The following is a 25,419-nucleotide window of genomic DNA, read 5'->3' as shown; positions in this document are numbered from 1 at the left end:
AGCTCAGTGACAGTTTACGATTAACACACATAAGGACTAGATCAGCATATTTTAATGTATAAAGTTAAATTTTTATTTTTATAGGCATACACTGTACATAGCAGTAAACTCCATTTTGTTCATCTCTATTGAGAAAGATCTCATTTCAAAGTGGGCTTTAATGTTTTTATAAATGAAAAACAAACTGAGTAACAAATCTGGACATATAAAAAAAAATAAAAGATGATAAATGATATTTTACATTCACATGTGGGGGACTTTAATATTTGGTAAAACACTGATAATTTTGCTTTTTCCATTGCTATAACCTTGAAAGGGTTACCTTTAACACACGTCTGTCTATTATGCAAAGCATCCACTCTGTTTGAGCCTTTTTCTGCGTGGAATCATTTGGCACTTATACGACTTTTAAAGGAAGACATTTACTCTGTGACTCGTGTATTAATTACTTGCCTTCACAACATTGTGAAGGCTTCAATATCATGTAAACATGATGATGAATGCTTGATGTGCGCATATGTTGCTCAGAGTACCAACGGAATGGGTTAATGTGTGAAATGAAAAGAGGGATGAGATCTCTTCACCATCGTCTACAGGTTACATTCAGTCAGTCGGTTTTCTCGTCCGGTTGCCTATTTTTGCAGAACAATGATATAAATGCACGATAGCTTATTTTACCATGGAGATGTGATGGTGATGCTCGCCGCTGAAAAAGGTTCACAGAGGAACGTACCCGGTCAAGTTCTCCCGAAGAACAACCAGAGGGTAACATCACACTACAATACTGAGTGACTGCACGGAGCAGCATCTGGCTGAAGCTAATGCTGTGGCTAACATGTTTAATGGTTTGTTTATCCAAGAGACAGCACATGCATTTTCACTGATCATTATTAGGTACGATGAAAAAGCTTGCGTTATGTATTGAGAGGTCAAACAAAAGCCGGTCTATAAGTACAGTAACAGAACTGCTGAGAGAGTAACACACCGTATGATGGATAATCGCAGCCTCTTTGCTTTGACAAGATGGAGAAAAAAAAAGAAAAAGTGTGATCCTCTTGGTGCAGTAAGCAATGTGGATTAATAGTATTTCCACTTTAAATAGTTTAGTTTCATAAGCTTGGCGTATACAGTCTTGCAGGTAGGTGGGTGGATCTGGAGAGATGAGGAGGGGGGAGAGCTGATGGTTGTCACTGAAGGAGGTGGTACGGTGTCTGCAGAGTGGGAGTGCCTGCAAACAGCAGGGAGGAGGGCCTTCCTATTTTTGGAAGTGCAGCAGAGAGGGCAGAGACAGTGACTGTTCATAGAAAGTCGTCAGCTAGATGTGACGCTGCAGAGAGGGGACAGAAGCATTAGAGGGGTGGTTGAGGAGTTAAGGACAGGTTATGGAGGTAGGCAGCAGGTGCAGCTAAGTCATGTCTACCTCCCTCTCTATCCCCACATATTTGAGGGCATCAGCTTGGCTGTATCTGTGGGAGAAAGATGAAGTAAAGACTCTTAGTACACATTATCTGCAGATAGCAGTAATTCAGTCACAAAGTACAGCAGGCTAGTTTTTCTTTTTTATTTTACTTTGAAGCAGATGGAGAGTCACAAAAAGGTCTGTGACTCTACCTGTAGTCAAAGAAGAGCTCCTCTCCTTGCAGAATAGCTCGTTTGGCAAAGATTCCGATGCGATGGTCTCCATTCACCATTACCACTGAGATGGAAGCACACAAAACATCAGCCAACAAAACACTTTTTTCACCCCACAGACAAACTTCTAAATTCACGCTACACTTCACCGCAGAAAAACTGAGGCAGTCTCACCTTTTGCGTAGCAGTTGGGATTAACTGAATGATTTGCAAAGCGGATTTTGTTCCCCTTTCGTGTGGCATCCACAACAAAGTCTACTGAGAAACATATGCACAGAGTACATTAAGGATTACTTAACATACTGTAACAGTTGCATGGCTGGCCTATAACCTTCTATAAAAGATTAGTGAGTACTTGCCATTGTTCAAGTTGAAAAGGAAGCTAGACATGTATTTGTCATAGATCCTGCCACGTCGGTCTGCCTCATCCTGAGAGATCAGCTGCTCACGCACACACACATATTCATAACAAACACTATTAGGAAGTACTAAACTTCAATCAAGCTGAGAGCTCATGAACAAAATCATTTTAATTTGACTAAAATGCATGGACTTGCCTCTCCACAGTACTCTGAGATGAACTCGTTCTTCTGAACAGGCTCTTTGATAAAGGTACCCCACCCAGCGACATCTGATGGAGCTAACAGCAGGTGCTAAAGAGGAGGTACCATGTGAGTGTGAAACCCCATTATGTCCAGAGTAACAGATTAGAAATATTTAACTGCTAATTATCAGGACCTTCAAGTGTCCTTTGTGTACCTTTTTTAGGCCTCGCTGGATGCTGCAGTTTTTGCAGGAGACCACTTTGCTGTCCCAGTGGTCTGCAGCTCCGCAGGTCATGCACAGATCTGGGTCACACTCCCTCACGGCCAGGTAGCAGGGACACTGTTTAGTGTTACACTGAGTCTTACACCTGCAGCCTGGGAAGCGGTTCTGGCCTGGAAAACATTTGGAGACGCAGCTGCTCAGACAAGGAATACACTGAGCAGGTTTACGAGCAAACTGCATGTGGTGATGCAGAAATACATTACATGACTTGGCAGAACACAATATGATTATGATAAGTAATTCCATCTCAAAATGCATTCGCAGCAGGGATGATCAATGGTTGAGTAATGGCTGTGAAGCTCATCGGAGACCTCTGCTGGCAGATATGCTTAAATACAATTTTGCAGAGTGTAACATAACACCCTCCGGGCAGATGAACGGAGGATCAGGCAAGAATAACCAAAATGTCTTTCCAGCAGCCTCTGCTTGGGGAAAAACTGTCCGTAACAAGAGCTTCAGGCAGCATTTGTTGTGCCCTGTTGTGCCGTTTTAACCTCCCATTCCCAGCCTGTGTGGGTTTTATGTGTCTGTATCATCGAGCATTGTTTAGCCAAGGCTGCCTGACTCATACTGATGCTGGAGATGATGTTGTATATCAGGCACAGAGCCTGTCACATCCCTTTGATTTCTCTCCAAGTCTTTAGAGCGCACACATGTGCACCCGGGGGCTGCTTCCTGTTTGGCCCCAGCTCTCCACTGCTACGGGAAAAGGCGAGGTAACAGTCGGGTGAGGAGGAGGAAGAGTGGGGAGGGAGAGAAGGTGACTGAACCACAACTGATGAACAAATGAGGCAAAACCGTCTTTTCCAAACCATAACAAAATGTTTACTTTGTCTTATCCTCCTTTCTAACTCTCCAGAGGGCGAAAACAAAATGCATTCCTCCACCATGTGGCCATTTTGGAAAACACAGTTCTGGGTCATTGCTGCTGCAGCGAATGCCTCATTGTGAACGCAGCTCTGTGTTAAACAGACACCCACCTATCCCCGCTAGAGGACAGCTTCTCCTCTGACTGCTGCCAGAATACTGCAAAATCGTTTTACATTCTGCTGCCCTGCTCGATTGTGGCCTGGCAAAAAGGGGTTTTAAAGCTACTGAGAGTTTCCAGTGGAAAATACGATGACAAACAGTTTTCTTTTAGCTTCACAGGGCAGAGCTGGCTACTTAAGTGTTTTTGTTTGAAGAAAAAAAAAAGCATACAGTATGTGAGGAACTGGTGACAGAGGTAAATAAGAAAGACGACACTCACACTCATGCTCGCACTGACAGAACTTCTCGCAGAAATTCTGGGTCATCACACATGGGCAGGAGCTGTCGCATGGATGGTCAGGATGGTCACATGGTTGGTAGTTGTACACCTGATTGGATGAGTTATCTGGAGCAACAGAGGACAAAGGCTTCAGAATGGAACAGTAAGTCCTATTGTATTTCAGAGGGCAGAGTGTAGTAATAGTCATACTGTGATGTTTTATTGTGGGATGGACGTACCTTTCTTTAGCTGAATCTTTGCCCATAACCTGCCAAATCAAACAAAACACAGGAAACAGGTTTTTTGTTAAAAACTCATCTAACTTGTTTCGCAAAAATTGAAATGCAACAGGAGGCTCATATGCAGCTTTAAAACGAATGCAACAGTGCGAGATACGTGTTTATCTGCATGACTTTGTTCATTTTAACCTTCTATTCCATCTATTCAGTTTGACTGAAGGCCAAGCTGCCTTTTGCAAGAGATCATGTTTCCATCATTCAGCAAGAGAGGGAGAATAACTGGTGATATCCTGCCTGTGTTTCCTTTTCTTCTTCTGGGGGGAGATGCCTCCATCCTCCAGAGGAACACGATGGATCAGGACCTCCTTCACTGCAAACTCGTACACCTGGGAGGTGGGAGAAATAAAAATGACATGAACAACAACAACACGTGGAGATTTTTTAGCCCAAATGTACACTACTGTGAGGAAATTCTGTTCTCTTCAGCCTAATTATGTTGTGTAATGTAGTGCTGCTCAAGCTGAAAAGTACATCGATTACGCCACAGAACGTCCTGCCCCCCCCACACACACAGTCTATCCCCTGCTATCAAAACTCCACTGCAGAGGCCAAACATACAAATACATCTGTGTGTACACACATACACACACTCAAACCACTTCTGGCTGCCAAAACCCGGATTTGGCCTCTTCCCTAGGACACAGACATACATAATAATGCAGCTGCTTTTAGTATTTCCACTCGATTAAGTGGTGGGCAGGGCCCTCTGGATATGGGGCTGTGACAGACAGGCTAGTACAGACTCTGGACTCGTCTGGCTGTGGGACAAGAGGCACTGTAAGGGTTGGATGTAAAGGGGCGAGGCTGCTTCAAAGTGTCCCAGATAAATCAAGATTTGTTTTACCTGTTGTTTATTGGGTGTGCAAAAAACTTTTTAAAAACATAATATTTTGTCAGTCTTCTCATGCACAGCTGACATCATGCTCAACTGATATAAGTGTGGGAATGTCTAAGCTTGAATGACTGCATCATGAGAGTATATGAGAGACATTACATCTGGTAAGCATCCCTGTTTATGGTGCCACATGCCATTCTCTCTGTAGTCAGCCCAATTATCCACACCATAAAACCACAGGAACAGGATGCATGTGTTATTACACTTGCACTGACGCAAATGCAACAGAAATCAGCAACATAAGTATGTTTTCTTCTTTATTTCAAAACTATGCATCAGTTTCAGAAAGTATTAGTCATAGTTCATTGTTTAACATTTAAAACTACATTGCATTGCGAATGTAGCTAGTGAGCAACAGATGACATAGCTTGAAACTCACACTTGTGGGACTTTTACTGTTAGTGCTTTCTCTCAAAAATTAATACCTAATTTCTCATAAATCCTCCTGCCTCTTTTTCCTATTTGTCACCATTCTATTTCTATGGTCTTGTTTTATGCGAATTCTTTTTCTTTTCTGTTCTACTGAGGCGTTAAAATTTTTTTTTAAATCCATGTCCAGTCTTTTTCTCACTCCAGCATCTGGCATTTTTAAAGTGGAACTTTGCCGGTTTTACACATCAAAGTGTGTTTTCTGGTCGAAGAGAGAACTACTGCCTATGTGAAAATAGTTGTATAAAGCACTTTGTGGCTCCAGAGGGCGCTACACAAAGTCTTTGCCTCAAGTGATGCCACTTGAGTTATTCTTGGTTGGGACTGAAGATTGCAAGAAAATGGTAAAAATCTGGAGGTGTGGAGTTAGAGAAGAAGTGAGACCTCTGTAGCCTGCTCCTTATCTCTGCCTGAGGCTAGTGGCTCGAGACTATTTTAGCTGCTATTAGTAAAACACACGTAAGTTTTGACAGTTGAGTCGCATTGTGGGTAATGTAGGTGCCTGGTTTTGACAAGGAAGGAGAATGTGTGGAATAATAAAGATGATAACTGATACAGATTTTTCAACTGAGAATCCAACAATGTTATAGAAGCACTATGCTAAATCAGTGGGGTACTCTTAAGGAAATTTGATGGTTGTGATGGTAAAATACCATATTTGGCAACTTTAAAAAACTGAATTTGTGGGCAGCAAGATGAATGAATACAGCAAAGGTAAGCGCAGTATATTCTGCTTACAGTGGCACAGGAAACATGCTGAGATGGGGAAAATTGTAAAACGTATGAACAGTTCACCTCCTTGCAGTTCTTGGTACCGATGAGGCGTGCGATGGAGCAGAAGTTGTTGAAGTACGTGCCGTGTAGCACCCTGAACAGCGACTCCTCCGCCCCGCTCCACTGGACCACACAGCACGCTTGCTGCTCCCCATCATCATCCCCTGTACGCAGCTTGGTGGGAGTCTGGCATCGTGAATTCCCCTCTGTTTCACATGCAATGCATCCAGATACACACACAGAGAAACACACTTGAGTATTGCTGACTAACTGCCCCTGGCAGAAAGTTTGCTTCATATTTCACTTTTCTAATACTTAGTCTTGGCAAAATGCTTTTGACAGCTTTTTATCTGCACACACACACACACACACACACCACACACACACACATACCCACACACACAAACCCCACTCTTGCTACCCTACATAGACACACACTGTTATTTCTGGATGCAATTTTTGTGTATATGGATGCACACACACACATACACAATGGAACATGGGCTTTGATTTAGCCTTCTGGATATTCAAGACTGATGCTTGCACACCCACATCTCAAGGCAGAGAGCCGAATGTTGCTTGGCAACAGGCTGAATGCAGCATTGCTGTGGCCACATGCTCCAGCACTGAGTATCTTTATTAATCTGTTCAACAATCTGTTTTTTCCACATTATCTCAACACGTGTGAGAGAGTCTGCTGAGTCACTGGCTGAGCATGAGTGGTTCCCAAAACTAACAGAGACTTCCAGTGAGGCATTAATGTTGATGAACAACAACCTGAAAGCTCTGTGGAGGCGAAGGGGTGTGGGGGGTAAAGAGCCAGAGGAGATTGTTCTTATTTCTCTCCCGCTGCTCTCCACATGATGAAGTCAATAGAAATTACAAAAAAAGAGAGAGAAAAAAACCACAGTAGGAATAGGGGGAGAGGGAACAAAGTGTTTATGTTGGGGCTGAAGCATGCAAAACTAATGGTTGGTTTATTTTGCTTGGCAAGAAAGAGCTGATATTGAGAGGGGATGGAAGAGGGGAGACAGAGGAGGGAGCAGGATATGACTTGAAGGCTATCATCTCCAGCCAAATTTCACTTTTCTGAAGAGCTGCAGTCAGGCCAGACGGGTGTTCCAGAAAGGGGGAATTTAGGGGAAGTTATGGTAAATGATGCATCCACTCACACAGTCATACAGTGACTCAGAGTCTCTGTAATACAAAAATAACTGTGCCCATGCTGTATGGAAAATAGAAGAGCACACAGCCTCAATTAATAGAACTAAACATCTGTTATAATAAACAATGCATTGTTTAATACAATAGTGATGTTAAGTCAAACTACAAAACTAACAAAATAAGAAATCTGAAGATAAACAAAAACCTGTCTCCATTGCTTGCTTACCTGTCATGTCTAGAAAAAAGCACCAGGTGGTTGCAAAAGCAGCCCCAAACCCTGTTCCTGTGAGATCTTGTGAGTCCTACCTGAGGAGGAGGTGGTCTCGTGGTCACTGTCACCCTCTTTGCCCTCCTCAGCAGTCCCAGATGGTCCAGGACAGCTGGAGCTGGTGGGACGCTGCTGCCTCCTTCGTCTCCGAGACCTCTGCGACCGCAACATGTTCTGATCCACGAACTCTTTCGCCCCTTTCTGGGAAAAACAACAAAGAGCAAACAACAAGATATAGCCAATACAGAATGAATGGAGAGGTTACATAATTGTGAGACTGGCATACCTGTAACAGAAAGCAGTCTACACCACACGGTTCAGTCTCCATGCGGATCTCCTTACTCTTCCTCTTGTAAACATTGGGTGTAGCATGAAAAGCTTCATGAAAAGAAAACAAGGACAGTCTGACTCTCTGTTATGTATCAGGTAGTTAGTAGTTCGCAATAAAGAAAATAGAAATCAAGCCATTACGGTGGAGGAAACAGTCGTATTTGAAGCAACGTCTGCAGAAGAGCGTGTGGAAGGAGTGTAACTGACTGCTCCCGCTGCACGGACTTAGCAAAAGGTCCGTCCAGGTTGGGGGTGCAAAGCGGGGGCAGCTTCACTGGACTGGGGGGCTCCAAGAGGTCCTTATACCTGCAGAGGTGACAGGAAAAAGTTTTAGCGCCACTGTATTAGTATGCTCATTTTGAAGTTGGTGCTGGGTGAAGTCGTACATGTTTCTTTCTGAGTAAAAGCTCTTTCAGATGCTGATGCAACTGCTCCTTTGAGTCAGAGAGCCTGAGAGGGAGCCACCATTATTACTTTCCTCCCTGACAGCTTGCGTCTCCATGGTGAACACTAAGCAACGGCGTGTTCTGCATTGTGCACACAGTTCCCCGGTTTCACTACACTTTTTCTTACTTTTCCTTCAGCTCCTCCGTGGTGCCCTTGTAGGGGAACATAGAGGCAATGGCTGTAAATATCTTATCGTTGGGGATCTTCTTGCTGCCGCACAAGTCCCTCACTTTGGGAGAGAGAGAGAAAGAGAGACAGTGAACAGAGTTTGTTCTACAAATAACCCTGTTTCATCCGCATATCAAGTTTTGATTCACATTCACAAATAAAGCTTATGCAATATGTTCTTTTAAACATTTTGCAACGGAACAAAATTCCAATTCTCAAGGCCAGTTAGCAATAACATGCTCTGAAAACAGGTCTCTCTGAATATTCTGTAAGGTGTAATTGTCTCTTTTCAGTATCTTTTATTCATGGACCCTTCAGCCATGCATGTGTTTGTGTACCAGTAGCTGAATGACTGTGTGCCCAGGTGTGCTTCCATTTCACTATCACTAAGTGTTGGCAGAGTGTGTGTACAGCCTAGTTTCCCATAAAGCCTGGTACAAGAAGTCATTAAGTTCTGTAATAAGAGCTGGGCTATATCAGTGTCATGGATAAACAGGTTCCCCCCCCCCCCCCCACACACACACACAGTGCCCATGCAGGGACACAGAGGCAGCTTTAAAGTAAACAATGCCAGCTTGAGAGCTGTGGTGGCAGGGCGACCTTGTGGCAGCTGTACAGTGTAATGAGATGAACAGTACCGGCCTTGTTCACGCTGCAGCCCTCTTGTTCTCTCGCAGGGCAAAGTCTGAATGCGCAAGACTTGCTCACCCTCTGTTGTGCTCCTCCTCTTCCTCCTGATGAACGCCACACTCCCAGCTTTGGTCTCTTCTGAACCCTCCACCGAGCTCCTCCTCATCACTCTTTCCTCCTCCTTCTTCCCCGCTGCCTCCACCACCGCTTCCTCCTCTTCCTCCTCCTCGTGGTCAGAGTACTGGCTCAGGGCCTCCACCAGCTCTTTAAAGATCTCATCACTGATGAACCCACCCTCTGGGCCACAAACAGCATGTCAGAATGAATGTCAACACCAACCTTAAACCTTAAATATCTTTCCAGAAATAATAAATTATGACTTTAACTGCATCATTAGCATATAATAAACCCAAGTACCATTATATAAAAAATAAGGACTGGACAAAGGCATCTATGAGGATAACTTGATGGGACACACACCTCTGTCGCCATGGACACCATCATAGTTGTCGATGAGTTCCTCTAGGAAGGCCTCGTCCTGTTCCAGTACCTCGTCGCCCATGTAGGGGATGTTGTGAAGGAAGGTCTCATCCTCCACCTAGGATGCAAAAACTCTCATCAATAAGACAGGTTTGAAACTGACTGGTGCTGCCTGTCACCTGACCACCTGTGTTACTTCTGAGGGGCTGCAGATGAAAACGTCAGTAAGAAAGATTCACGCTAGTCTACAGCAAGCAGTTCACAAACTGTTCACTTGGTCCTGCTTAAGGGCATTTTACAGTCCAACAAACGTGCACAAAATGGACTGGGAACAAAATAAATACAAACCATGTTGTGTTGCAAGAACAGTGTGCGAAACTTTCTGTTCTGTGACCTTTTGCAGATGAAAATTATGTGTATTTTCAAAATAAAGCCTTTGTGGAACAATGGGGAAATGGCCTTGATTTTAGTTTGATGACGTATCTTGATGACTGTTTTAGATGTTCCATGAACAAAGAATTTAATCAGCTAATCAGGACGGGGGAACATGTCCATTTCTACAGCACACATGAAAATCTTCTAAACTGGAATCAGGTGGATGAGTGAAATATTACACACAGCGTGCTCTGCACCTGTAACAACAGTGTAATTACATTACCAACAACACAATGCGATTTATTTCGTACCATGAAGTTGTGCTGCAGAGGAGACCAGGAGTACATGAAGGGGATTCCTGCCACTGTTGACAGCGGTCTCATGGCAATGGCTTGAGCTTTGAATCCTGGAAATCCAAACTCCACTGTGCACATCTGTAAGAGAACCATGCGTGGTTTGGGGATGACCAGATACTAGAACAATCCTCAGCATTATTGGGCGATTTCATAACAATGTAATTGAATACACATGCTGCACGACCCCCCAAGGAGAGAAAGTAAACCCAGTAAACACAATATAGCAGACCCTGACAGCACGTGGGAAGAGAGAGACGCTGTTATGCCCTAAGGCTCTCTGTATTATGAGCTCCCACGGGGTCACAGACCACTGTTAGGCTGCTATGTGATCCATTTCTGGCACACAGCTTTGTCTTGAAACATTTTAGTAACACCTGACAGCCAGGTGGTAATCAGAGCAGAACAATGGGGCTGGTGAAGAGGACTCAACATGATGAACATGAGAACATGTTCACACAATAATAATAGACAGGATAACTAGTTGAGCCACAGCAGCTGGACAGGATTATGAGGACAGAGCTGGACAGTGGAGAGGATGGCATGTAAAATTTTATGAAGCAAGAGACATTATTTTACCCTCTTTAGCACACACCACACACACATAAACACGCACCTTCTTGCTGGCCGTAGCTCCACTAGACGTTGACAAAGGCATAGACTGAATCCTGAGCTTGGACCACTCTGTGTTCAGGAGATTTGTCTGCTGCTCAATCTTCTGTCTGTTGGCCATGAAAAGGGTCTAGAGACAAACAGAACAAAGAGTGTGTCACACATGCACTGAGCATGAACACACACACAGTGAGTGCAGCAGGTAAAACACACACCTACCATTAGCCCCCCCGCAAATCCCCCCACACCACAAATACAGTACACTTGCACAAACTGAATGACTGTCAACAACTGACTTGACCCACCTTGACCTCCTCTGCTTTTTTAAGGCGTTTTAATTGGCGAAGGCGCATGTATTCTGACTTGACCCTCCGTCTCCACTCCAGCAGGCTGCGGGAGGGGACAAAGGAAGAGGGCTGAGGTCTCGGGGTTGGTGGGGCAACACCAGTGCCAGGGGCTGGGTCTGCAGCAGCTGTTTCCTCCATGACTCTTTAAAAAGACAGAGATCCTACATGTATCACAGGATGCACCTGGACTAGATAGGAACACTATCCAGAGATAATATTAGAATAAAACAAGGCTTTACAAAGTGTGTAGTCAGTTTATGGCTGATTCCACCACCTATTCTATTATGATAATTATATTATGATACAACTAATAGGTATTGATATGCAGATAATTTTTGTAATGAACTTTTCTGTGAATATTCTCATTCATCCAGGTCATAGTTATCCAAAAGAAGGTTTAATCGAAAGCAACTGGACTTAGTTATAGTCTGGAAGACATTTTCGATTAAACCTTCTTTTGGATGTAATGAACTTAGTCCCTTTCTATAATTTGCTGTTAAATTACTATTTAAGTCTTGTTACTACATACACTAAGTACTGTATACTCCCCCCTCTCTGACCCATAGACATAAAACTTCCCCTTTTACTCTAACTGTCTATTTCAAAGAGCGCCCCCCTCTGCTGGCAAAACAAAATTGACATCTCATGAAAAAAAAAAAAAAAAACCTTCCACACGGGTGCTTTAAACTGTTCAGGGTAGATTGGCTTTAACTCCTTCATCTCTTAGGCTGCAACTCATCAAATAATAAACAAAACAACTGATAATGTGCACATGTATAAATAAAGTGTGTGTGTGTGTGTGGATCTAACAGCACGGGGGCATCCACATTGCTCAGGAGTGGGCGTGCCTCTTCAGAAAAACCAATATGAAGCGGAGCATAAAAAGTGCGTAGTACAGTTTTTACGTGTTTCATAATCAATCTAGCGAACACCAACTTCACCGTCTGAGCTATAACACGATCAAAAACAAATAGGAAAGCAAAACTGGGCGCAGGAAACTGCCACCGTGTGTTTTTGTTAACCCCTTTCCTCTGGACTACGAGTCGTGCACACGTTTCAGCCACAGCTATGAAGTGCGCTACGTCCTGAAGCTGCAACCCCGTGCAAACACAGCTACGCAGTATCCATTTAAATGTGGAACACTTTAAAGACGTGCGCACCGAGCACCGCAATGCCAACACATTATTGTAGCGGACCCCGTGTGCACGTCTACCTCTACATCCAGTGTCGCAGTTATTAAATACCTTCAAATCCACGTCTTGCGTCCTATTTGTTGCGACAAGAGCCTGCAACGCGATCAAGTCCCTCTCTGATTTTTTTTCTAGTGGAGAGATCCGGAGCAATTAAAAAGGCTGTATTTACTATGGATCTGACGCAGATATCGTCTCCGCACGGCGAGGGGATCTCATAGAAATCCCTACGTTATCCATGGGCATGGTGCTGGTGGTGGTGGTTGTTGTTGTAGCTTACAAATAGCTGCGCACTTGGCTTGGTTGAGCCAACCCGAGCAGGAGGGTGACGTCTTTATTATGATCACAGCCTTTTCCTAGCAGAGGAGGATTTATTACTATTCTGCGTCCTGGGAATAAAAAGTAGCGTGGAGCAGCCACCGCACGGCCATTTACACGCACACACAGGAACTGATGCAACTGTCCAGAGTGCTAGATCGCCATCTAAATGCGTGAGAGGGTAACACTCTGTGGGTTTTGGTCGGAATATAAATGCAGTGTTAGAAAAAATCCCCCCCAAGCTTATTCACGGCAGTAGTCTACATTATAGGAGCAAGTGAACATATAGTAGGAAAACTGTGTAAAACAGACACCATAACTGAATAAAAAAAAATACCACCAGAATATTAAATGTGATTTTTGTTTTAAATAGCAAGACGACTCACAAAACCGGAAAATTCAAGTAAGAGGCGTATTTCCCTTGAAGACGTAGACTGTTGTTGTAATAAACGGCGCTATTTTATGAGAATTAAAACCGATCAGTAAAATGTTTATAACTAGCCCACAGTTTCCCAACATTCCAATGGACCCCAGTCTGTCGGATGGAAAACATGTCCAGTTGTTGTTCTGTTTTCCTCCTCCAGGGAGTGCCCGACACATTTCAGCCGCCGTTAAGAGAGCGAGGGCTGGATGAAGGTCCTCAGGCCACTGATGCTGTCACGTACTTCACGTAAAATACAAATTGAGGGGAACTCAAGTTGAAAACACGACAAAGACAAATGTTTTTATTTGCATTTATCAACCTTGTCTGCAGCAGCACAGGCAGAATTACTTCAGCCCACAATTTAGAGACGAGATATATTAACTCCTGTGAAAAACAGCTCATTGTAAGTGTTTGCACATATGGTGAAATCTATCTAATGTGGAAAGTTCATAAACGTCACACAGGGGGAGGGCTAAATCTGGATAACAAACCACATGTAAACTGGTATCAGATCAATAGTGCACATGTTATCTAGCTTTACAGCCTGACTTGACTTGACTAGTTCACAATGACCTGCTACTGGGTCAACTATCTGTTTATGTAATTAAGAATTGTAATAATTAATAATTAGAAATTAACACATATTACTATCTTTTACACTCTTGCAGGTGCTACAGAGATGCAGAAATTAAAATTGGATTTGGGCACAGGAATATATGCAAAAAACTTTTTTTCTAATCCTTGAAAGAGTTACTGCTGCTTTGATGAACATGTCTGTTTTCACTCTTCACGATAGATATTCTGACAATATTTTCCAGTTTTTATAGAAATTCTTCAGGAAACTACCAGGAAAGCATCTGACATTTCAAGACTCAAGACAAGACTGGAGAATATTTTGTGTGTTTAACTTTTAAAGGGATTAAAGGAAACCACAGAAATGCTGCTTCTCTAACACACAAGATGGCACTGTTCAGTTACTTTTCATCCTATGACACAACATATGCTCATATACATTCCTAATTTGGATAAAGAAACCTGGCTTGGCGTGCTGTAGTTTCACATCATGCTATGCAAACATGACTGACTGTGCTTCTCTCTGATCACTCTTGTGTTGATGTTGTTCCTTTCTACTCTCTGGCTGTGTTGTTTATACCATGCGATTCTCGGTTATTAATTATGCATTCAGTGAGCAAAAGTATCTGAGATGATAAAGCATGTTTGGCATGTCTACAGCAGTATTTGAAGTAGCCCAATAGTGATACTGAATTGTCAAACAAAAGCAAACACACACAGGAAGATAAACCAGGAGAGCGAGACGGTTATCAGCAGGAAGTTTTTAATTCTGTATAATGTAAACTGCCTGTGTAGCTCTTGGCCGCGGTCACTGGGACTCATATCTTCAAATATGCTGCAGCTTTTATGAGCTGTGACAAAGGCTTGGAGATTAAAAGACTTGAAAAGTAGCTGATGAGTCATTTAAATTATTAACTGACTGTAACTGATGGAAGAAGCATTTAATCATAAAAGAAAGATGCACCAAATAAACTTTCACTTACTCTGGCTTCTTAAAACAGAACATTTGAAATATGTTATGCTCTTCATTGCAGGCCAGTCCATTCAGCTATTTAACTTCATTCACACTACAAGCTTGACATAGATGCACATATTTCAGCCTTTATTTGTGGGAGTTTCAAAAATTCAGTCATTACATAGAAAAGAGCAGCCTTCTTTATCTGAAACAAAATGTGGAAGCAATTTTGGCCCTGAGCTACCTGGCTCTCTCCCAAACCCAGCAGCTGAGGAAGAGCACTCACCATTCAGTGACGTGGACAAGTGCATTGATACTACTGGAAACACTGGAGATCCCTGTTGCCTCTCATTACCACAGAAGCTCAGTGTTGTGTCAGACACAGAGGTGCTGGAGAAGGGGTTCTCGTCATCGCAACTGATGGTGCAATACAGCACAGATACAAAAACAAATTTGTCATTCACCACCAGTCATGTACCATAAATTTTCACGTTCTATGGAAATAAAAACAGCATTCATAATCTGAAAAATGTAGTTTCCAATAATGACAATTTAAAGGGGAACTTCACTGATTTTACACATCAGAGTTAGGTCTTGGGGAGCACTGCTTATGCAAATAAAGTTGTACTACACCTTTTGTGGCTCCAGGGGGAGTTTTGCGAATTCTGATTTTGTTACTGTATCATTGTGTCTTAAATGAGGTGTACTACAGAATTTGTTGGGGACATTAAACAGCATTGCACCAAACAAGAAAACTCATCTACTCACTAGTTCACCTTTACATCTTTTTTGTGTTTTTACCTGTACTCTTGCAAACTGTACCGGCTCAAATTTTCCAACTTGCTTCTGTAGAAGAGGTAAGCACACTACAACAAATGGGAGCTTAGTAGTGGTGATGCTGAAGTCATGCTATTATGGTGTAGTTCATTTGTAGCCTAACATTAGCTTTTTACTTGTGGCAACTGTATTCAGGCTTCAAATTTCAGAATAATGGTGAAGATTATCTTGCTGAACAAAACATATAAGTATCATAAACTTTTGTTTGTCACAAACAACATATTTTCCGCCACAATCCAAAAGTTAATGGAAAAATCCTACTGGCTTTTTGTTGAGGGAACAAGGATGATGCTAACTTCCAGGTTGGTCTTCAAAAATATGTCATCCCTGCAGCACTCTATAGGCTACTAAACTCACTTGATGGAGAACTCCTTTAAGTTATTCTTTCATTTATTGCTACTTTGGGTTAAGAAAAAAAAAAAAACTCAAATTAGTAGTAAAAAGCCTTTGGATTGTTGTTAATAATCATGCATCTCCCTAGGGCTCTGAGTTGGCCTCTCAGCTCCGAGTGTTAACATTTACTCAGCACAAAAATCCTGTTCCAAGTTTCCATTCAAGTGAAACATGCAAAACAGAAAAAGAAGTTTTCACATATTCTAGTAACAGCATTAATCCTTTCAGTTCACAATGGCTCACATGCTGTCAGAAACCAGTGCTTAGTTACTGATATCAAAATACTGCTTGTATTGATAAATTCAAAGGTAGAGACAGAGAGGTGGGGGAGAGAAAAAGAGAAGGTGGGGCTCTCCTCAACAACAGAGGGTGGGATGGGCAAAAGAAATAGATACAGAAAGAGAGAGAGAGAGAGTGATGGTGGTGCACCAATGGACCACAGTAGTTCTAACCTAATCAGAGTTTCTCTGTTCTGTTGAGTGAAGCCGCCCATCCTAGGAAATGAGGGCTTCCTGTTGTTTTATAGAGGCTTCCTGCAAAAAGGTTGAGATATGTAATACCTACCCACCAGGGAAGACGGACAGAGCATTGTCAGGCAAAATGACAGCAACCAGATTCTCACTTATGTTTTCTGGGTGTTTTGTGACTCTTCTCATCTGGGGTAAGTAGAAGATTTCCACTGTCCACTTCTTTTCTCTATGATATAACTTCTTTACTTGCCCTCTATCTCACCTCTCAAGAGGAATGCTTAGGGGCTTTTAGTGACAGTGTGGCTTTTAGAAAAGAGCTTACCAGTCTCATGATTGAGTTTTATTCTTTAAAAAGTTGGTTTAAGGGTGGTGGAGTGGTTTTGATCAAGCTGTGACAGCAAATTAGCTTTTCAAAGAAGAATTCAGTGTTATAGTAGTTGCTGAGAATGTTATCATCAGATTATTTATTTTGTGATTCATGTTGCTGTTATTAATGCTCCTCTTTATTAAATAAGATATTTTATTCCTGTGGGAAAGTTTAAATATCTTGAGTTGAATATATTAAGACTTCCCACAGCAGTGGCAAACAAAGGGAGGATACAGTGACCTGTTTATTGCACACACTGTAATCCTTGTTATTTCCGTTTCCTCGTCAGCTTTCGCACGTTCTGATATTTTTATATAATGGATTATCTATAAGAATTTAGTTTAATAATTCCTGTTATGAATTGCAGCGTTTCTTACTTTTATCTATTTATTCTAATATTCACTTCTTCTCCCCTAACATTCTTTCTCTTATAGCAGGATGCACAACAGTGGATGGTCTGGTAGATGAACAGTTAGCTGCACAACCTGCCACAACAATAGGTATATGTAAGAAAAAAGAAATATCTCATACATGACCTTAAACATTTAACTAACCCCACATCCTTTCTCTACAGGGTATCACTCAATAGAGACGATGACTGCTAGTAAGTTATCAACCGATTTTCACATTATACACATTATAATGTGTGACTGTTAACTTTGTATCTGTGTGTTCCTAACAAATTAAACCTGCAAGTAGATGGGTACATTAATCCTGTTTAGTTTTTAAATATGTATCTTACAGTTTGAAATAATCATTATATATTTGTGTCCACTGGGGGATTGTTCCTAACACTCATTTGCTTGGCCTGGAACTGACAAACACAGAAAGCAGAGCTCAGAGATCCTGTTTTCTGCCAAGATCTCCTTGTGTGTATTATCTTGAGAATCCAAGACAAACTCCTGGGGAGGTCTCTACCAGTGAGGGGTCAACACCAGTAGACACAAGGTCCATAATGGTTTGGGGTTAAAGGTTAACTGAAACCTCATTATGAACGGCCCCCACCTGGCTCAACTTCCTGAATTTGTTCGTCATTCACCCCATGCAACGTCTGTGATCAACGCATGAACTCAGAGTTGTGAAACAACTGGAACTTTGGAGCAGCGCCCCTTTCACTGTTCCTCATCCTGTGCCTTCCCTTTTTTTTTTCTTTCCCCTGACTGTCCCCCCTCCTTCCTCTGCCAACTCCCCCAAACTCTGAGCTCCTCCTCTGCTGAAAAGACACATTTCCTGATGTCATTACTAAATCAAAATGCTGCTCGGCAAACAGATGTTGTGAGAGGCCCAACATGTGGACTCAGTGACATAAATTAACAAGTTGGTCGTGAGAAAACATGCACCATACATTTTATTTTTCATTCAATCAGTGAAACCATCTCTCTCACACTGCTCTTTAAAGTGGTGAGTGGTGACAGTGAGAAACTACCTTACAGATGTAGCACATTCATGAGCTCCTTGAGACACAAAAGAACAAAATAAATCCCACTCTTTTGGTGTGTTTCTGACATCTGTGTGTAACGATAGTTAGACTTTTACAACAGCTGGTCAGCTCTGACTAACAACTTGTTCCTGTTTTGGTCAAATTAACCTAAATATGAAATAATGCCTGTCTGCACAACACACCCTGCAGAGTCATGATTACATCCACCCCAAAACGCTAAGCCCTAAATGTTTACTTATGTTTCCTATTTGGCAGAGGCAGCCCAAAAGGCAAATAAATCACATGCTGTGAGCTGGCCAGGCCTTCGACTGTGAGAAACTGAGACTAAAAAGCAGAACAAGAGTTAAAGAGTAAGGGTTTTCAGATGTGAGTCCAGCCCAGCTTGGGTGTGCTCCCTTTTATTTGAGAGAATGGAGACGACAATCTTTGTTGCCTCCACCCCTTTAAAAAAGGAAGAAAATCCTAAAGAAACGTGTGTTGGAGAGGGGAAGAGCTGCTGCCAAGGCGCAGGGCCGTCAGACAGATCTTCGGAGAACATCTGGTAACCGCGGGTAACACTGTTTGGACATCTGGTAACCGAAGGTTACACTGCGTCTCTTCCATCCTGTCGGGTTTCCTGTTATGCCTCGCTGTACACAGTCTAAGAGGTTTAGGTTTATCATACATGGTCATCATCTGGGGAAAGCGTACCTTTATTCATTTTTTCTGACATGAAGGGAGCACTTGGTTTCATTGGGGTATTCCTCTCCTTTCTCTCCGGTGAGTGTGTGGTCTCCCTTCTACAGCTGCAAATGTCTGCTTCAGTACTAGACATGTGAAAGGAACTCAAAAGCTACAATAGACAAAAATTCTCTTTGTATTGAAATTTGGCTAGGATGCATGACTTTTTTAATGAACTGAATTAGAGAGGGCTTGAAATGTAGTTTTGAACAGTTTTTATAGCCAGTAGTCTATAATACTGTTTGATGTGAATGCTTTTAATCTAAAATCTTATTTTTCTCCCTTTTAGACACCACGTTTGGAGAGTCTGCCTTGCCATTTGGTAGGTGACATGACCTAATAAACATACATAACTATTCAATATATGTGTCATTCTGTAAACAGTCATCCAGGAGTTAATGGAGGTCTTCTAAATACATGCAGCACATCTTTATTGTCATTTTTAATCTTTCTATTTTTCTCTCTCTTCTTTGACTTATCCCCCTTTTCTCTTTCCTTTTGTGACCCTTCAATTGATGCAGCTTGTGGGAATTCTCACCATTGTGTGGAAATTTGCAAGGCTTGTAATTACATGTTTGGCGGTCCAACAATGGAATGCCTTTCAGTCTTGCTTGGCCATCTATGTCTTAATAAGTTTGAGACTGCAATGACATCACTAAACAGCACAGACTGGTGCACCTGGGGTAATGTAAGAGCGTAAGTAGAGTGTGTTCCATGTTTGAAGTTTTAACATTTAAAATACTGATAAATATTTCCCAATTTCTGAATCACCTTCCACATTCCTCCTGTCTCCACACTGCAGTTCCTACAGTGATTTAAGCCTTTGCACAGAGGAGATGTCTGACTGTCTTTTCATCCCATGGCCCAACCCGCTGGTGGAGGACACGTTTGTGAACATTCACTCTAAGTTTTTCAAGGATTGTCCCACAGAGGAGCTAAGTGACCCACCACCAGTCATCGTCTTTGCCCTGGTGATAACACCCATCTGCCTGATCCCTGTCATGGTCAGCCTTGTGGTGTTCAAGACTAAGAATGGGGATGGGAGCTCATGATCATCTTAAATCTCTGCTCTGCTCACAGTCACTGAGAATATCACTTTTGGGACATATGTTCTCCCTTTTCTCCCAACTTGGGGACTGCTTGTTAACAGACTGCTGCTGCGCTTTCATCTCACCAGTAACCTTGCAGAGGAGGACAAGTTTACCGGTGCTTCACAACTCAGAGGAATTCTGAAATATCATCAACAGAGAAAATCTATCAATAGATGATTCTGATTCAGAATTAATGTCATATTCTGTGGCTGTTCAGTGACAAACTCCCTGATGATATCAGATACTCACTGTGACAAAATCTGTGTTATTATAAATTCATACTGTACTGTACTGTGTCTCATTAACGCTTTTAAAGAGGAGGCTATGACCAAAGATTTGTTTTCAGCCAACCAACCGACTGGAAATCTGAACATTGATGGTTTTGGTTACCTCCAAACTGGATACACATGTTCAGAAAACAGCTTAATTTATAATGGAGAACCCAATATTCAGGTTTATGAAGACAAAAGCTCTCGAGCTTGCAAAAGTACAAGCTAAATTTGTGTTGACACTTTTTATGTGAACACCAGTTGTGTTGGTAAAAGACAAAGTATTTTTCTTGTATTACTGAAATCCTGAACTCTTCCTATCCCTCCTATTTTGTTTTTTGCTGCTGCTCAAACATAAAGATGCTATATGTTAGTTGCCACATAGCCAATGTTAACCGTAACAATTGTTTACTTATCAGTCCAGAAGAAACTTGTGAGTTCAGCATCAAACATCAAAGCTGACTCATGTTTTGCTTCTATTTCTACCACTTCATTTCTACTGAAGTTAGCATGATAACCAACCAGCAGCGGTCAATCCGATAATAACACTTTGTACCACAAGAGGCAATAGTGAGTCGCTGCAGCGTCAGTCCAACACAAGAGGAGGATGAAGTAGCACTGCCCAGAAGGCGTATATTAACCTCTTGTCTGTAAAATCAACGATGGCTGAAGCTCGTGGTGAGTAAAACTGTTAATGCTAAGTGCTGGCTAAGTAGCAATAGGAAAAATCTACATATTGCACCTTTAACTGTGCTTTGAGCCACTAATTAGACAATGTACAGTCTATTCAATTTAAGTCTGAACTGAATGCAGATATTTGTTCATGTTTGATATTTGAAAAGGGTCCTCTATCTGTATACAGGGAGGACAGGAAAATGAGGACAGACTGATGGATGCATGGATGTGGTTATGTGAGTCATAGCATATGGAAGGTTTTGGGGTCAGAGGTCACAGATGGGACACAATGAATGGGTACGCCCAGAAAGGGAGATCTTTTTCCTGGCGTTGTCTACTTTTGGACAGTAATAAATCCTTCAGCACTCTCCCCTGTCTAAACAGTGATAATGATAATGATTTGAAGCAAAGTTTATCCAACATCTCCATCCAGTTCAGACAAAAGACATGAAATTTGTCTGTGCAGCATAGTGATAAACACTGAGTAATGACAAAAAAGTGTTATCTTTCGCCTGAATCTTGATAATGTGGGTATGTATTGTTATGACGATAAAGCCATTGTTAAGTGGTTTCAGATTTGGAACAAAGTGTGTATTTATAGACTGTGTTATTTTTCTGCCATTGTCAGGACTTACTGTACTGTGAGAGAATGCATTCTGCCTACTTTCACACCGTGTACTGTATGCATTTTAATATACTTTTTTATATTTCATACAATTAAATCTACAGTTGACTATATTGACAGACTATTTCTACTCATCTTGGGGTAAGTGGAAAGTTTGACATCAGAACAGTTTCCTTTTGTATTCAGCTCATGTTCACAAGGATACATTATGACAAGAGTGCCCTTTAACCTTTGTCAGTATTTTATTAAACACTCCTTTCCCTTGAGTGCAGTGCAGATGGCATTGCTTTGTGCCTCAAGTAGTGTTTCACTGTATGCTCAGTGACCAGTATAGTGCAGTGCAGTTGCTATGCTGCACAAGTGCTGATGAAGTGAAGGAAGCAGTGACAGCAGTCATGTATCACACCCTCATCTGGCACACACAACATTGCAGGGTGGGCCTGTGTTTGTGTGTATGTTAGTGTGCGTATGTGTCTGGCAGGGCTGGGTGGGAAAGAGTGTTCGGTGACCTTCTTCCTCTCTACATGCCGGGCCATCCTCATCCCCACCCCCTCTCTGACTTCATCCAATTCTGTGTTACTCCTTATTGCTATAGCAAGCCAGAAACATTTCTAATGCCATTATGCAACATGTGGTTGTGAAAACCACATTAATCATATTTTATCAGTCAAATTACATCAGTTGTTTCACAGAAACAATAAGTATGCACATTCAGTACAGAAGTAGAAGTAGAATACTCAAGATTGATCTACAGTACAACAGCGCTTTAAAAATGTTTTCAGTCAGGAAACTTTGCCCCCTAGTGGTTTTATGTGGTACAGTGACAAACTGTTTTATGGCTCAGTAGGAAGTTTTCATATCAACACTAAAAGACATGGTTGTCTACTCTAAAATGAAGTTTAAAATGATACAAAAGTAAAACATTTATTAGTCTATTGATAGCAAATATTTGCCTTGCCTTAGGCATGGTTGATAGCACCTTTCTGGTCATATTGATCACTCAAAGCACTTTACACTACAGGTTATGTTCACCCATTCACACACACCACCACACAGTGCTTGTTCTATACATTCAGTACTCTAACACATATGACATTAACATGCCCCTTTCTACCTCCTGAGCCACATCTGCTGTATGTTCTGTTGTACATTAAATCATTTTCAACATAAGGCTCATTCCCATATGTATTCATCCTTGAAACAGACCAGTGGACAACCATCAGAAAAATATGGGGCAACTGTACCCCCTCAAGCCAGGAAATATATTGTTGCCATGGAGAGAGTGAGTTGGTGGTGGGCTAGAACTTAATCCCTTCACACAAATTGGCATAATTAAGTATGCCAAATTTGGTATTTGCAGTTCCTGCTTCAAATTACCCATAGCTGTGAAGACAATTATTACTGAAATAATAAAATGTGAAAAACTTTTTTTTAGGGAGTTTTTTTTCCTAAGCAGATTTGTGACTTATATTCACAATGGAATATCCTCAGAATGTGTAAGTTACACTGAAACTAAAAAATATACATGTATTGTGTCTGTATGTTCAAATTTTACTAGAAGTATAATGAGAAGAATTTGCTAAAGAACCTTAATTACCTCCATGAACTGTGTTTCTCAGCTTCTGTTACAGCTCCAGCTGCTGACTGTGCTGCTAAACAGTCTGCAAGCCAAACTACAAAAACTAACTACTAGTTGTTGTCACAACACCTGCATCTACATGCATCTGTCTCTCTCACATCACACAGTATCTTTACTCCATGGTGGAAAAAAAAAAAAAAACAATAAAAAAAAAACAATAAAAAAAACCCTGCATATTTTTGATGTAAGTAACAGCACAATAATGTCAGTTACTGTAAAAGCTCACCAGGAATCCTTCAAAGCAGTACATGAGGCCAATAGGTTATTCTCCAGCCCCTCAGTTATGCCACAGCACAATTACATAACATTTTAAGATGCCTCAGCTTGATAAACTGATCTGACCATAATCCCATTTCCATTTCAATGATCTGCACTGACACTGAAATGGGTTGACTTGATGCTGTGGGGCTGAAATATTTTTTTGAAATGGATCAGGGAGCGTGTCAGCAGTGCTCCAGAGATATGTTATGTTATGTAAACTCTGATAGAGTTAGTTTTGATCGGCATATTATGAAAAAAACGGGAAACTGCAATGAGGAAAACTTTTGAAACTCATTGAGGAGATTTAAAATATTAGATACTGCATGTGAGATTGCTGAAGGTAATTATTACAAAACATGTTCAAATTTAAATCTCGGAAAGATTGTCCCCGGCCATGTCCCCACTTGGGTCAGAGGTTGGGGTTAAGGTTAGGTTAAGGTTAGTGCTGGGCAAGTAGTTGTTGGGATAAGTCTCCAGGAAATTAGTACATTGGTGGCTTCTATTGGTGGCACCAAATCTCTATTTTCCATATCTACACTTACTGGCTTTAATTAAGCTCACTTTGCAATGCATAAAGCACAACCATAGCTATATGAATATGTATTAACAGAACTGAGGACAAAGACTGCACTGTGTTTGCACAGTGCAAAGACATCAGGCACTCTCCTCTCTCTGCAGTACTGATCTCACCTCAGAGCCTCAGCTGTGTCTCCAGCTGCGGGGTGGTGGGTTTTGACTCTGGAGCCTCTGTTGCGGCCTCTAGGTCTCCTCACCGTGGGAGCTGATTACCTGTCACGTCCCAGAGATCTGGCAGAGTGGTTGATAAAATCGGCAGGTAAGGGCATCTGTACAACAACTGCTTTGGCAGACTTAATTGCGTAGCTGGGAGCTTTGGCATTGTAGGTGGCTATTAGTGTCAGCTTCACTGCGTCATATGAACGAGCATTGGGCAGGATCAGTGACAGCAGGTCAACACTCACAGCTGGCCAGAGAAAGTCAACTTCCTGACTTCCAGATTATTGATGAGTTTTTGGTATCTAATTTGATTTCTAGATGTCTTTGTTTAAAAAAAAATCTGTTGTTATGTTTTTCTAACCAGCTACCTTATGTGCACACTGGAGTTATGCCAAAGTTGATGAAAATTAAAAGATTGCACCCGTTGATGCAAGTCATTCAGTGTGACATGAGTAATTACTTTGTTGTGCGAGATCCGAGCAGCTGGCACTGCTGTGTCAGAGCTGACCCTTCAGCTGGATGACACCGCGCTGGCAGCAGATGACTGTACATTCAAGTAGGTTTGACATCAAAACTGCGACCCGATCAGTCAGAATAAATTCTGAGAATTACAGAGCATGAACGACCGTGTTTCAATGCCATATGAGCATTTGAATGACAAGAGAGAGAAATATTCTTCGGTTCTCCAGTGATGATGGAAAAGGAGCAGGGGCCTGTGCCAACCTGTGAAGGTCAACTTCATTGATTTGATGAGGATGAGAGATTTGGAGACCTGGAGCTGCAGCTGGACAATGTAAAAGGAAGAGCTGGTATACCTGAGAAATAACCAGAGGGAGTTGGGATCATCAGAATCAGGAAATTAAAACAATAAATGGAACTGCATTGTCAGGTGAGTTATCACATCCAAGTGGAAGTGGAGGCAGCTCTGGGTGTTTGTGTAAAAGCTGCCATTGGTGACGACGCAATTAACAGCAAAACAAGCACTAAACTCTATATACGTATGCAACGCCAGAAGGAAATTCAATTGCAAAAAGTTAAAGGGCAGTTTACCTGCATATTATATCATATTATATCATATCAGCAATTGGAGACAGTTGACAAGTAAAGCAGGAACAGAACTGGGTGTTTTGGTTTATCTCAAGCAGTGAGGGCACAA

The 25,419-nt window shown here is 41.9% G+C and overlaps 2 protein-coding genes across 4 annotated transcripts; one reads left to right on the top strand and one right to left on the bottom strand.

The window, feature by feature from the left end:
• Positions 1 to 49: 49 nt before the first annotated feature.
• Positions 50 to 13,124, bottom strand: ezh1 (enhancer of zeste 1 polycomb repressive complex 2 subunit). The gene is given in 21 exon segments (XM_018702298.2): positions 50 to 1,466; positions 1,612 to 1,696; positions 1,807 to 1,887; positions 1,992 to 2,073; positions 2,190 to 2,285; positions 2,392 to 2,570; positions 3,710 to 3,835; positions 3,949 to 3,977; positions 4,243 to 4,334; positions 6,128 to 6,312; positions 7,577 to 7,739; positions 7,825 to 7,916; positions 8,010 to 8,070; positions 8,072 to 8,174; positions 8,442 to 8,544; positions 9,192 to 9,410; positions 9,594 to 9,711; positions 10,280 to 10,402; positions 10,938 to 11,063; positions 11,239 to 11,422; positions 12,525 to 13,124. Coding segments are annotated over 20 exon segments (2,304 nt in total). The 5' UTR covers positions 11,419 to 11,422; positions 12,525 to 13,124; the 3' UTR covers positions 50 to 1,405.
• Positions 13,125 to 16,380: 3,256 nt separating this feature from the next.
• ramp2 (receptor (G protein-coupled) activity modifying protein 2) lies at positions 16,381 to 21,741 on the top strand. Of its 3 annotated transcripts, none has more exons than XM_018702316.2 (6): positions 16,381 to 16,631; positions 17,245 to 17,307; positions 17,382 to 17,411; positions 19,258 to 19,290; positions 19,490 to 19,664; positions 19,771 to 21,741. In XM_018702316.2, the coding sequence occupies exons 1-6, from the start codon at positions 16,472 to 16,474 to the stop codon at positions 20,018 to 20,020; spliced, it is 711 nt and encodes a 236-aa protein (XP_018557832.1). In that variant the 5' UTR covers positions 16,381 to 16,471; the 3' UTR covers positions 20,021 to 21,741. The 3 variants fall into 3 exon arrangements, with proteins under 3 accessions (XP_018557832.1, XP_018557826.1, XP_018557851.1); XM_018702310.2 differs by having other exon boundaries at positions 16,382 to 16,631; positions 17,242 to 17,307; XM_018702335.2 differs by lacking the exons at positions 16,381 to 16,631; positions 17,245 to 17,307; positions 17,382 to 17,411 and adding an exon at positions 17,443 to 19,007.
• Positions 21,742 to 25,419: the final 3,678 nt, after the last annotated feature.

The sequence above is a fragment of the Lates calcarifer genome, linkage group LG11 (genome assembly GCF_001640805.2).
Source record: "Lates calcarifer isolate ASB-BC8 linkage group LG11, TLL_Latcal_v3, whole genome shotgun sequence".
In the NCBI taxonomy this organism is placed as follows: domain Eukaryota; kingdom Metazoa; phylum Chordata; class Actinopteri; family Centropomidae; genus Lates; species Lates calcarifer.
This window is presented reverse-complemented; position numbering and strand designations above follow the sequence as displayed.

Excerpts from the sequence above, each read along its gene's own strand:
- ramp2 (XM_018702310.2), top strand. The coding sequence starts at position 16,472 with ATGAGGGCTTCCTGTTGTTTTATAGAGGCTTCCTGCAAAAAGGTTGAG. Across the intron at positions 17,308-17,381 it reads ACAACCTGCCACAACAATAG|GGTATCACTCAATAGAGACG; the intron begins GTATATGTAAGA and ends CTTTCTCTACAG. Across the intron at positions 19,291-19,489 it reads AGAGTCTGCCTTGCCATTTG|CTTGTGGGAATTCTCACCAT; the intron begins GTAGGTGACATG and ends CAATTGATGCAG.